The following is a 14,283-nucleotide window of genomic DNA, read 5'->3' on the forward strand; positions in this document are numbered from 1 at the left end:
TGGCTGGGAGTAACACTGCTGTTAACACAGTGTACAGATGTCTCCTTAAGACCCTGTTTCAATTCTTTTGGGTATATATACCTAAGAGTGGAATTACTGCATCAAATGGTAATTCTATATTTAATGTTTAGAGGAACTGCCATACTTTTGTCCACAGAATCTGTACTGTTTACATTCTTACCAACAGTGAACAAGGGTTCCATTTTCTCCACATTCTTGCTTTCTCTTTTTTTGATAGTGGCCATTCTAGTGGGTGATATATCCTCTTGATTGATTTGCAAATATTGAGCCATCCTTGCATGGCACTTGGTGGTGAATGATTTTTTTTTTTTTAACAGATTATTGAATTCAGTTTGCTAGTAGTCTGTTGAGGATTTTGCATCTGTGTTCATCAGAGATATCGCCTTAAACTCTATGCTTTGGCTAATACAACTAACTTCATGATTTATAAGTGTGTGAAAATTACAAAAAGTAGTTTCATGGTGATTCTTACATGGCCACCAAATCATTATAAATTATAGAGAATGAAAAAGAACGGCCACCATGGAGTGAAGATTATTCTCTCCAATCCCTCTCTATCACACTTAACTCTACTTCTCCACTCATTTTAAACCTAAATTTCATTTCATGATTTATAACATAAAAGACACTAATTTTTAATTAACAACAGATATTATTCTTTCCTCAGAAAATCTATTCCTCGCTGCCGAAGAATTAACAGAATGCTCTCCAATGAGTCCCTACATTCTCCTGCATTTAGCCGTTCCAACTCACAAGCCTCCGTAGACAGCACCTCCATGGCGGACTTCTTGCGGGAGATAGAAAGCATCAGAGAGAGCAGCATGAGAGTGCAGGAAGAGCAGACAGCAGCCGACGCCAAGCCTGCGGATGGTAAGGTGCTGGGTGTGTTTGCCTGTGTGTTACTGTCTTCCTGTGTATGTCTTGTGTTTGCAGGTGGAAATCCTTCTAGTAGTAGTTTAACAAATGAAATCAGGCGACTCTGGCACATCAACTGCCAGCTCCCACTGATTTATATCTGTTGGACTGGCTCATGGTGGCTTCTGTAAACAGTGACGTGACCAAAAAAGAAGATCTGTCAAAATCCAAATTGATTCCTTGCATATTACTGGTTAGGCTTGCTGTGTCTATCATCAGTTGGATTCACTGTCATCTAGCAGACTGAGGATTCTAATTTTGATGGCATTTACATTTGAATACTTGACTATTATTACTTTAAAGGAAGAGAGAGAGAGAAAGAAAAAAGATGCCAGTACAATTTTAGAGGAGAAAAAATATTTGGTTTTATGACATCTGCTAGTGTTAATGTATTTAGGGAGTGGATTACCTTGTATTTCTCCAAACAAGAGCTATGTCAGATATACTAATTTTTAGTGAAACTAAACGGAAGATTGAGAACTAGGGAAGAAAAATGTAATTGTCTTTAATTTTTAACAAGAGCTGAATTACTTCCTTTGGATTAAAAGGATAGGTTATCTCCAGTTGCTCTCTATTCCAAGTAAATACGTAAGATATCCATGAAGGACTGAAGGTAGTTGAGTAAGTATCCACCTAAGAATGTTGTCGTTAGCCAGTGATTAACCTGAAGACAACTACCTAAACTTTAAAAAAGTTTTCATCTGGGGCACCTAGGTGGCTTAGTTGGTTAAGCCTCTGACACTTGATTTTGGTTCAGGTCATGATCTCGCAGTTTGTGAGTTCGAGCCCTGAGTTGGCCTCTGCACTAACAGTAGGGAGACTCCTTGGAAATCTTTGTCTTCCTCTCTCTCTCTGCCGCTCCCCCACTTGCATGCATATATGCTTGCTTACTCTCTCTCTTACTGTCTCTCAAAAATAAACATTTAAAAAATAAACATTTAAAAAAAAACCCTTTTCGTTCTTCATTCCTTTTCCTATGAGTCTATCCTTATTAGGTCTGAAAAATAATAGTTTGTGTGCACCACTGTATTTCATAGGCCATTAGAAGTAAAAAGTCCCACTACACATTGAATGAGAACCCGTTCAAGGAAACCATCTCCAACCGTGTGGTATATCCTTACTCCTTTTACCTACACTCTTGCATTTTGCCTTTTTGGATCCAGAAACATAGAAAGACCCATGAAGGAAAATAGCTGTTATTCTTCATCCCTTTTTTCCTACTTGCTAGCTGGCTATCTGCATTAAAACACAGGAGTTCATACTGAGAACCTTCCGTTCTCATTCACCACCATAAGCTTTATTGTTGACTCCTTCTTCTTTGTTTCCCCCCTATATTTATAACTCCTCTAATAATGGGACACATGGCTTCTACTATCATTTGGTCAAGCCTGGAGGACACAGGAAATCTTTTCCGGTTTGCTAAACTTCTACCAAAAGCATACTTATTAACTAGACTTCAGTATTTATTTGCGGATTTTCTTCCCCTCGAACTATACACACAGAACTTTAAGTGTACAATTCAGTGAGGTTTGATGGATGCTAACTTTGTAGCCTCACGTTAAATCAAGAAAGGTAACATTTCAGTCACCTATGAAAATGTCTTCCTGCTTTTCCCCAATCTCATCACTCCCACGACTTGCTGACTCTGGCCGGAGGGAACTATGATTCTGATGTTCTTGTGTCATAGGTTAGTTTGGGGCTTCGCTTCCTTCACTTATTTCACTGACGTAGTGTGTGTGAGATTCATCCGCTCTATCTGTAGTTCCTCTCTTTTTATTACTGGGTCATTTGTATTCGTTTAGTAGGGCTGCTGTAACAAAGTACCCCGGAACCCGGTGGCTTAACACAGCAGAAATATACTTTCTTGCAGTTGTGGAGCCTGGAAGTCAAGGTGTTGGCGACCTCCCTGTTCCATCCCTTTCTCTTAGCTTCTGGTGTTACCCGCAGCCCTTGCTGTAGACAGCAGCACTTGGCACTGTTGTCAGGTGTGTAACATCCACTTACGTTGTACCACCATCAATACAGCGCTGTTTGGATGAACTTCTATATATATTTTTTATTGTGAAACAATTTAAAACCTACAGAAAAGCTGCAAATACAATTTAAATAACTGTTTTTTTTTTTGGTCTGAAGCCTTTTGACCATTTGAGAGTAACTTGCCAACTGCCTGTTACTCACAAGTACCTTAGGTCTTTAGATATATAGGATATATCTAAGCTATTACATATATAAGTGTATTATATGTTTTAATTTACAAAGTATATATACACATGCACACACTTTTGTGTAATTATTCTGTCAGTTACAGAGAGGATTGTTAAAATCTCCAACTCTGATGAGTATGGATTATAGATGTGGCTCTATGTGTGTGTGTTTGTGTGTGTGTGTGCAGCCGTTCTCTATATAGTGACAGTATGACTATTAAAATCAAGAAATTATTATTTTTAAATGTTTCCTTATTAATTTTTGAGAGAGAGAGAGAGCACAAAGGAGGGGCAGAGAGAGAGAGAGGGAGACAGAATCTGAAGGAGGCTCCAGGCTTTGAGCTGTCAGTGCAGAGAGCCCAACATGGGGCTTGAAGCCATGAAACGTGAAATCATGACCTGAGCTGAAGTCGGTCACTCAACCAACTGAGCCACCCAGGTGTCCCAAGAAATTAGTTTTGATACATCACTGTTATCTAATTCAAATTTAAATGTTGGTATATTTCCTGTATTTTCTTTTGTAACAAAAGCATCCAGTTCAGAATCATTTGTACTTCATTGCCATGTTTCTTTTGTTTCCTTACATCTAGAATAGTTTCTCAGTTTTTCTTTGATTTTATAACCTTAACAGTTTTGAAGATTACAGGCTATTTTATAGAATGTTCCTCTGTTTGGATTTGTCTGGTGTTTCCTGATGATTTGGATTCAGTCTCTGCATCTTTGGCAGATCATGATGTATTCTTTTCATTACATCCTATCAAGTGACATACAGTTTTGATTTTCCCATTGATAATGATGGCCACTTGCATCATTTCAAGTGGTATTAATAAGGTTTCCCCCTTAAGTTACTCCTTTCATCTTTGTGATCAGTAAATATTTTTTGTGGAAGGTTTTTTAAAACTGGATACATATCCCATTCTATATCAAGCTCTCAACTATTTCTTTATATCAGAATGGGCTCCTGGTTTATTTAGTGGGTTATTTGTTAGTGGATTTTCTTTTACTATCATCTATTTTGATGTTGAAAGTGTTCTATATTTGGTCTGGGAATCAACTAGGTTAATTCTACCCTTCCCTTCTGTATTTGTGATTCCCTTCTTAGGCAGTGAGAAAACTGGCATCCACTGTCTTACACATATGTATTTATTTGATTAACACCTCCATATGGTATCAAATTCCCCTCTCCTTTTCATGGTTGCCCTGATCATCCCACATGGGCTCCAACACCCCTGCTCCTCTGTATAAATGACTGCTTTGCTGTGCTCTAATGTCTTTAGGCTTTAAGACTTAATTTTGAGAGAAGAGGAAGTAGCCTATGTCTTTTAAAGAAATCAAACCTGAATGTTTAACATTTCCTCTACTTATTTTTTTTAATGTTTATTTTTGACAGAGAGAGAGAGAGAGAGAGAGAGAGAGATAGGGAGAGACAGACAGAACGTGAGCAGGGGAGGGACAGAGAGAGAAGGAGACACACAATCTGAAGCAGGCTCCAGGCTCCGAGCTGTCAGCACAGAGCCCAACACAGGGCTCAAACTCCCAAACCATGAGCCAATGTCAGATGCTTAACCGACTGAGCCACCCAGGTGCCCTTCCACTACTTCTTTTTTGTATATCCAGTATCCATCTGACATCTTTTCCTTTTACCCTACAGAGCTTCCTTTAGCATATTTTACAGAGCAAGTTCACTGGTGATACATTTCTTAGTTTCCATTCATGTGATAATGACTATTTTACCTTTATTCTTGAAGGATATTTTTGTTAGACATATAATTATTGGTTGACAGGTTTTTATTTTCATTCAGGATTTTTTAAACATCATCTTAGTATATTCTGATCTTCTCTGCTTCTAATAAGAACTCAGTGCCTTCATATTTATTGTCCCCATGTGTGTAGTATGTTCCCTTTGACTGCTTTCAAATTTTCTCTGTCTTTGGTTTCCAGCAGGTTGTCTTTAAGATGCTTAAGTGCAGTTTTCTTTTGTATTTATCTTACTTGGCATTAGTTAAGCTAACTGGTTTTTCAACAAGTTTTGGAAACTTTTGGACATTATTTCTTCAAATTTTTTTTTTTTTTCTGCACTACTCTCCCTCTTCTCTGAAACTCAAACTATATATATTACAGTACTTACCATTCCCAATAGGTCTCTTGGGCTCTGTCTTGAAAATTTTAAATATTTTTCTCTAGAAATTAGGTAATTTCTACTGATTTTATCTTCAAGTTTACTAGCCCTTTCTTTTGAAGTCTCTAATATACTGTTAAGCCCTTACAGCAAATTTTTTATTTAATGTGTTTTAATTTTTAATTCTGTGACTTGCATTTTGGTTTCATTTTTTATATTTTTTATTTCTTTTCTGGAATTCATTGTTGACTCATGAGAATCTTTTCCTTCAAGTACTTGTCTAACATCAGAGCCCTCTCAAAGTCACTCTGTATTGATGACCTTTTCTCTCGACAAATTAGTCCATTTTTTTTTGTTTTCCTTTTTATTATATCCTACCTATTTTAACATCATTGGGAATGTAATATTATAACATTGCTGATGTGTTTCAGAGACTCTGTATCCCGTTATCTTCCTCTAACGGGAGTTAATTTCATAGCAGTTTCATGGATTGGACTCATTCTCACCATCTTTTCTGTTCTAGGCAGCTTCTGTAACCTTGCTTATTTATTTTAGACCTTTCAGCTGCTGGTTTTCAATAGGATGCTGGAGTCTTGCATATGCCTTTTTGGTTTAATGTGTAGTCAAGATTTGATCAGAGTTTGTGCGTTTTGGAGACTCTCCTGTGTGTTTCCCTCATAACAGGAATATCCCCCTCACTTTCCACATGTCCTAGTAATAATCCCCTACTACATCCTCTGACTCTTCAAATAAGTAAGACTGTGGATTTGTTTGTGTTCTACCTGTGGTATAGTGTAGGGATTGGAAGATGACATTAGTTGAAAAGTTGTATAGGCTCAGATCTCCCACAGTACGTTTTCTTGTATCAAGATTTAATTATTTTTCAGTTTCTGCCTATACTTGGTTCTTCTCCACTACCCTCAAATAGTTATTTTATGTACTCAGTTCAGAGTTCATAACTGTTATATGCAGAACTGTTATGTCTCTACAAGGTATTCTATTTTATTCCCGTTTTGATATTTTTCTCTAATAAAGTTTACTAACCAGGTAGATTTTTAGTATAGAATGGTATGTATGACAGCTACATTCATTTTTTTCTTTCATTTTCTTTTTGATGTTTGTTTATTTTTGAGAGAGAGACAGAGACAGAGACAGAGTGAGGGAGGGGCAGAGAGGAGGGAGACTCAGAATTGGAAGCAGGCTCCAGGCTCTGAGCTGTCAGCACAGAGTCTGACAGGGGGCTTGAACCCACAAATCATGAGATCATGACCTGAGCCAAAGTCAGACACCCAACCAACTGAGCCACCCAGGCGCCCCTATTTTTTAATTTTTTACCAGCTACATCGATTTTTGAAAGTTGATGTTTTGTATTCATCATTTTTGACATAGAATAATTAAATATTTCAACTGAGGTTTAATTAATTCAACAAATATGTGTACCTACTCCTCACAGGCATTGCAAGATGTTGATGTTAGAGATATAAACAAAGGCAGAAATGTTCCCCGCTCTAATGGAGCTTATAACCTAGGAGGAAAAAAAAATAACTAATGAAATGATATAACTAGATGTGTGTTGGGAGAAAAGTTGTTTGAAGGAAAAAGACACACAGAAGGATTAGGATGGGTAACAGTGGACCCGACTTTGATTGAAGGGTTCAGGAAAAAAAGACTTCATTGAGGAATAAATACATAAATTGAGATCTAAGAGATTGAATGGCCAGTTTTTAGGAGTCCAAATAGAAGAATTGGCATGTCCAAAGGCCTTGTAACAAAATATAACATGGCCCTTTGGGGAACCAAACATAGACCAGTGTTGCCAGAGAGGGGAGAATGAAGAGAGAATGGTACAAGCTGTGGCCCAGAAGGTCAGTAGTTTCATTTCCTGTGGGCCATGTGAAAGATCTTTCTTTCTTTCTTTCTTTCTTTCTTTCTTTCTTTCTTTCTTTCTTTCTTTCTTTCTTTCTTCCTTCCTTCCTTCCTTCCTTCCTTCCTTCCTTTCTTCCTTTCTTCCTTTCTTCCTTTCTTCCTTTCTTCCTTTCTTCCTTTCTTCCTTTCTTCCTTTCTTCCTTTCCTTTCCTTTCCTTTCCTTTCCTTTTCTTTCTTTCTTTCTCTTTCCTTTCTTTCTTTTTTTTTTTTTTTTTAAAGGTAGGCTTCACTTCTTGCGTGAAGCTCAGTGCAGGGCTTGAACTCAACCCTGAGATCAAGACCGGAGCTGAGATTATGAGTTGGATGCTTAACTGACTAAGCCATCCAGGCTCTCCAAGGGTTTTATTTTTAATCCCAAGAGCAAGGAGGAACTGTGATATTTTAGAAATCTTATATTTGCATTTGGAAAGGTCTAATTTAGTTAAAATATGGATCATGGATTGGAGGGGAAATCAAGAATGGGAGGAAAAACTGGGAGGCAACTGCAGTAGTTCAGGTGAGAGAGGATGGTAGTTTGGACCAAGATCAGAGCAGAAGACATAAATAAAAGTGGGAATTTTTGAGAAATAATAAAGAAATAATATCAGAAGAACTTAGTGATAGAAATGCCTGGGTAGCTCAGTTGGTTGAGCATCTGACTTTGGCTCAGGTCATGATGTCAAGGTTTGTGAGTTCAAGCCTCATGTTTGGCTCTCTGCTGTCAGAGCAGAACCCACTCTATCACCCTCTCTCTCTGCCCCTCCCATGTTTATGCTTTCTCTCTCAAAAATAAATAAACTTTTTTTTAAAAAGGAGTTGGTGATATATTGGATTTGATGTGTAGAAGAGGGAGATGTCAATAACGTGTCCTAGGTTTGTTACTTTGCTAAATTAGGTGGATGGTGGGTTTCACTTACTGAAATGTGGAATACTGAAAAGAGGCCTAGAGTTGGGAATGAAGAATATGTGTTCAGGTTTGAACATGTTGAGTTTGATGTATGACTGATAGTGTCAAGTAGTGGTTGAGTAGATGGTTGAATAGATGTAGCTGAAATTCAAAGGACTATTCTGTGTGGAAATTATATGTTCAGTAACTGGAGTAATGAGCACAAGGTTGTGATTCAATTATTCCACAGTGTTACAGAGGTAACATTGATCTCTAAGACATTTCTTCCCTCTGGAAAATATATATTCTACAGATTCTGTAGTCTGAGTCCAAGGATTTAGATCATCCTCACCCTTGTCTATTAACTTGAACTCCTTCCATCCACTCTTTCATTACTGCTTACAGAGTTGGAGGGGAAAAAAATCCAAATTCTGAAACTTTGATATTGAATCATATTTATAAATTTTGTCTTAAAAATGAAAATCTTATCTAAGGCTTAAGTAAGAGAAGATTTCCAAGTCATAACTCACTAATTTAAAATGTTTATTATTTTAGATTAGAGCTGCTAAGTTTACTTTTTCTGTTAAAGGGATAGCTTATAAAACAAATGAATAATAAGCACGCACGCACTCACGCGCGCATACACACACACACACACAATAGCAAAGATTTGCCTCACTGAGAAATTCTTGTAAAGTACATTTAGAAGGCTTTGTTTATGTGATACAATAATATGAGCAGGGTCCAAGACTCTCAGACTGATGACTTGACAGACTTTTTACAAATCAATTTGATCTGCCCTTTAAACAAATCTCATTCGGGTAATGCATGTTCAGCATAGTTCCCAGAAATGTATCTGGAGTGGATTTTCTGTTATATGATGTTGCTATTCTGAATTTTTTAAGTTATTTCTGCACATCTGAATTTCAACAGCAGTTAAGCCTCATTATGATGAATTTTAAGCTTTTTAACTGACTTCTGAAAAAAGGAAAGATTACCTAATATTCAGACTATGGAGGAAAGTAAGAGAATGAATATACTGAATTTATGCCCTGTTCCAGATTCTTTGCCATCTCTCATGAATAAATTGATAAAACAATCATTATAGCCACCTAATGCATCTTCTTACTTCCATTTGCCAACAAGACAGAAGCCTAGAGATATCTAAAAACTTTCCAAAGCTATCTGCCTAGAATATGGTAGCATTGGGATTTGAACCAGCATTTGAGTGATTGAAAAACCCTTTCCTACATCACTAAGGCATTCTTTTTCTATTATAGTTTTAGTTTAAATATTCATATTTTATCATTGTTTGAAATTGGAAGTCCACATATGGCTTATAATTAACTCTCTCTGGCAAGGAAAATTACATTACTAAATATACCAATTAACCTTAATCTCCCAGAGAATACTTTAAAATCTGACTTACTTAAAAAAATAGCATACAGACTTTTCATTCATTCCTATAGGCCTTTGCCACGATTACCCCGGAAAAAAGGATGGCCTTTTTTTTAAATTGAGGTATAATTGACATATAACATGTAAGTTTCAGGCATACAACTTAATGATTCGATATCTATATACATTGCAAAGTGATGACCACAATAAGTCTTATTTATATCCATCACCATAGTTCAGAATTTTTTTTCTTTCAATGACAATGTTTTAGATCTACTGTCTTAGCAACTTTCAGTTATGTAATACAGTATTATTAGCTGTTATCGCCGTGCTGTACATTACACCCCATGACTTATTTGTTGTATAACTAGAAGTCTGTACCCTTGGCTCCCTTCACTCATTTCACCTACCTCTCACCCCACACCTCTGGCAGCCATCAGTCTGTTCTCTGTATCTGTGAGCGTGTGTGTGTGTGTGTGTGTGTGTGTGTGTCTTTTTTTTTAAAGATTTTACATAGAAGTGGTATCGTATGGCATTTGTCTTTCTCTGTTTGATTTATTTCACTTGCCCTCAGGTCCAGGATTGGTCTTAACATAGTGTTTACTATTCACTGATATGCACAGGCCTGTAGATATACATGCCATCTAATTAAATGGAGAACGTTCTGACCTTTCGTTGGTAATGTTATTTTACAGAAGGAGAACTCGAAGCAGAGTGGTTGCAAGATGTGGGTTTATCAACCCTGATCTCGGGTAACGAAGAGGAGGATGGCAAAGCCTTGCTCTCTACGCTGACTCGAACCCAAGCAGCTGCAGTGAAAAAGAGATATAATACTTACACTCAAACCATGAGAAAAAAGAACAAGCAATCTGTTAGGGATGTCAGAGACATCTTTGGAGTCAGCGAATCTCCTGTAAGTAATGAACATGGCTCAAGCGTTTTGCTTTGATTTAGGGGTGATGGGGAGAACGTGAAAAAAATATTAGAAAAAGTTGGCCATCCTCTTTTAGAGAAAACTAAAGCAGATGGCAGAGTGCAAATTTTACAAATTTGAAACTTAAGTGGTCATTTCTTCTCCCTCAGCAGTCTGCCTCAACACTAAATTTATTCCTTCCTTGTTGAGTTGAAGACGATCTTATCTGGTAATGGAGCAAATCTTTATGGATGGGATACGGAGAACCTTTACTTAAATCTAGCACTGAATGGAAATTCTGTGACAGGCAAAGGAGCCCCAGAGAAGTGGGCCCAAAATATTCTAAGCAAGTTCAGGTGGTTAGTTTTAAATGGAGGTTGGAGTGGGAGAGTGGGTAGGGTAGCCTTTATGTTCAAATTAAAATGGTACAAAGTGAAAGATGCCAACACTAATTAAGTGGGCAAGAGAATGATTCAAAAAACCATAAGGGGAGCATCACATGTTTTCTGAGAAATGGCCAGTTGAAATTCCAGCTTACGCTTAGCAATTTCATGGCCATAAATTTTACTTCTGAGGATGTTAGTCATGTTCTCCTGTTGCTAGGATGGTTTTGCTGCTGACTCTGCCTTACAACTCATTCATTCATTCACTCATTGCATCACTGAAATCAATAACTGCATTATTGATTCAACAAATACTTACTGGATACATTTTCTGTGCAAGATCCTATATGAGGTTCTATGCAAATAGGATTCTCAAATTTTAGGGGTAATTAGTCTATAGAAAAAAAGAAACTTGATATTTTTTTTGCAGTTACAGACAGTTGCCTGGGGCAAGTTAGTTAATCACTCTGATTTACATTTCTTATCTGTTTAATTATAACATCAACGATGACATAAATTAAAACTTCAAGGATATTTGGGTTAAAGGCACCCTCCAATTTGAGTTACTTTAGGTTATCTGTAAGTCCTGTCTTCTCTTAGATATATTAATAACATGGGGTAGTTGCCAGGGTACCTCACATTTCCAGGTTAACCTTTGCATTTATGCTAATATTGCCCTAGAATAACAGTGTCCTCTAGAACTTTCTAGTGATGGAAATGATCTAATTCTGTGCTGTCCAATATGGACAGCTAGTGTGTATCCAGTATGTAGCTAGTGTAAGGAACTGAAATTTTAATTTTATTTAGTCTTAATTAATTTTAATCTAAATCATCACATATGGCTGGTAGCCAATATATTGAGCAGTACAGTTCTAGAACCTTCTGTTGTACATAATTATATATCCGAGGCAGTGCATTTTGAGTTCTGTGCTGTTTGAACTTTCAGCCTAGTTGAAACCTGTACCTGTGTAGAAGTGAGATTCTCTATACCTGTAGCTGAGTCAAAGTCACACCCACAGCTTGAGGCAATGGCTTCAGCCATGTGAGTCCTAGCCAAGATGCCTATCAAAGAAAAGGATTACCCTGCTGGTTTAAATTCCCTGAGTCGTTTTGTATTTATCTCCCAGACTGTCTTCAGAGAGTCCTAAGAACTTGGCCTACGTGCATCCTTTCTTATTTCTATTTCCAACTACTCCGGACTAAGATTTTTGCTCTTCCCTGGCAAACCGCAAAGTAGTTGAGTATCAGCTTCTCTGAATCCTGCAGGTACTCAAGATGCACTCTGTGCGTCTTCAGGTGTCCGAAAACTTTGGACTCCTAAGATGCGTAGAACCAGTGTTCCTCCATCTTTTACTTACACCCTAAAGGGAAGTATGCAGCGGGCACTTATTCACTGGGGCTTTAAGTGTAAATAGAAACAAAGGGTCTTTTACTTTTCCATAACACGCAGGTGCAGGAAACCGGTGTTTAACTCCAGCAAAGGCAGAGAAAGGACCATATTTGTGGTAAATAAAGGGAATGGCCCCATGGGGCTCTTCCTCCTGCCCACCTTCCTCTTCTCCCTTCCAGTCTTGCTGCTGAAGCCCCAGTTCCAGAGTGAACAGAGAATGGGTGTGTCACAGGGAGACTGGCTGAATGGAAGTCCATATATTCTAGGGAGTAGAGGTCTCGGTACTGTCCAGAGACTTGCAGCACCTGGAAGTCAGCGAAAGCCTGGCGCTGTATATCCAGGTGCACAATCCAGATTGTTCTCCATCAAAAATATGTAAAAAGCTAGCATTTATCTTTCCTCCCTCCCCCCTTTCTCTCTCTCTCTCTATATGTATATGTATGTATGTATGTATGGTATGTTTACAATTATATCAGGCCTGATAAACATCTTCACAGATTTTCTCCCTAAAAAAATTCAGCACCTGCTCCTGCAAGTAAATAGACTTGGAAATTTCTTAGAAAAGTACCGAAACTTTTTAAAATTTCCTATCAGAACCTGACAGCATAAATACCAGTTGCTCCCTCCCTCCTTCTCTTGCGCAAAGTATTTTTCAGCCCTGGTCTGTTTCTCTGAGTGTCTCCTCCTCCTTCACTTCCTCTTTTCTTCTCTGTCTCTATGTGCCTCTCTGTCTCCTCACCCCTACATCCTCTCTTACTCTGTATTTCTTCCTTTGTCTTCATTTATCTATATAAATAGAACAATCACCTAAAGTTTCCATCTCACTTTCTTAATGAAGATTTGGTTGCAAAAGGTAATTTTGCATTAATCTTAGACATATGAATCTAACCCAGTTTATTTACCTAGTGAAGATATAAATTCAGTTATTTAAAAGATAGAAATACAGATTACACTTGTCTTTTCTTAACTTGTTTTGCACACTGAACCCCATGCTCAGGATAATTTGCTTCCAGAATTTTGGAGCTACCCACTCATTACCTTCTCTCCTGCACTGTCGCCTATCTCTACCAATGAGGAATGAGTTCCTTTATATACAAATGTGGAAGCTTTTTGAATTTTATGTTTATTTTGGAACCTTGGAATTTCACCAGTTTTACCATTTTAAAACATTCATCCTGGTCACTGCTAAGAGAGCCCTTTCAAGATGAGAGCTCATTCTTTCTTCAGGTTCTGCATTTTGTCTTCTAACATTTAAAACCAGTATTTAGTCCCTTCCTTTTCTCACTTAATCTCCTTCTCGAACTCCCATTAGATGATTATTGCATTGTTTGGATTGAGCCTCAGTGCCTCTTAAATGTTCTCTTGTTATTCCAGGCTTGGTTTGTGTGCATCTGTGGCTGTCCCTTCCACTTCATTTTTTGTATTCGTAACTTACCATAATAACATCATGTATTCATGGTGGCATTGATGCTTCTGCCTTTTGTTAATTAAAAAAAATTAACAGTCACATTGTTAATTAGCTGAGGCCGCTCCTTTCCCCTGTCTTCCTCTTTATTTTAGTGCTCTGTTCTTGTTTCTTGGCTGCAGTAGCCCCTTTTCACCCTGAAGGTACTAAATTAAACCTTCAATTCCAAGGCAGCAGTCTTCTTTTCCTTGAATTACTGTTTTCTTCAGGGTCATCTGCTTACTTTTGGCATCATCACATTACTATTGTTCAGTTGATTTTGATCATTGGGTGTTAATTCCTATTTATTAATGTGGGGCTAGGTTGATTGGCTGGTTGATCGATTGATGAGCATAGGTAATGACTGTATATTTCCTATGCAGTTATATTGACTTGTTTACTCCCCAGAACTCTCCTAGTGGATAGCACTGTGGGCCTGTGTGAGTGGTGAAGTGTGGCAGTTAGCTGTCACACTTCACTTTAAAGACATGCAAATATGGTGTCAATGCCAAAGTAATGACAGTCTTAAAGAAATATTGATTGATTGATTGATTGATTGCTATTCAGGGAAGCTTAACTTCCCTTTTTATTCTCCTGTCTATATTCTTGTAGAAGGCCCCAAGGAAGGGCAATTTAACTTCCTCTCCAGGACCACTGTACCAGGACAGCACCCACCCCACTCCCTGTGCAAGTGGTCCTTTTGTC

General features: G+C 37.8%; 1 protein-coding gene across 6 annotated transcripts in view; it reads left to right on the forward strand.

The window, feature by feature from the left end:
• ARHGAP28 (Rho GTPase activating protein 28) overlaps window positions 1-14,283 on the forward strand; it is a 223,163-nt gene that overhangs the window by 132,302 nt on the left and 76,578 nt on the right. For all 6 annotated transcript variants that reach the window (XM_039218727.1, XM_039218725.1, XM_039218726.1 and 3 more), the window contains exons 2-3: window positions 689-891; window positions 10,144-10,361. In XM_039218727.1, coding sequence (XP_039074658.1) covers window positions 723-891; window positions 10,144-10,361 — 387 coding nt within the window. In that variant the 5' untranslated portion in view covers window positions 689-722. The remainder of the gene's footprint in view (window positions 1-688; window positions 892-10,143; window positions 10,362-14,283) is intronic.

Source organism: Hyaena hyaena, unplaced genomic scaffold (genome assembly GCF_003009895.1).
Source record: "Hyaena hyaena isolate Hyena2069 unplaced genomic scaffold, ASM300989v1 scaffold_777, whole genome shotgun sequence".
Taxonomy (NCBI): Eukaryota; Metazoa; Chordata; class Mammalia; order Carnivora; family Hyaenidae; genus Hyaena; species Hyaena hyaena.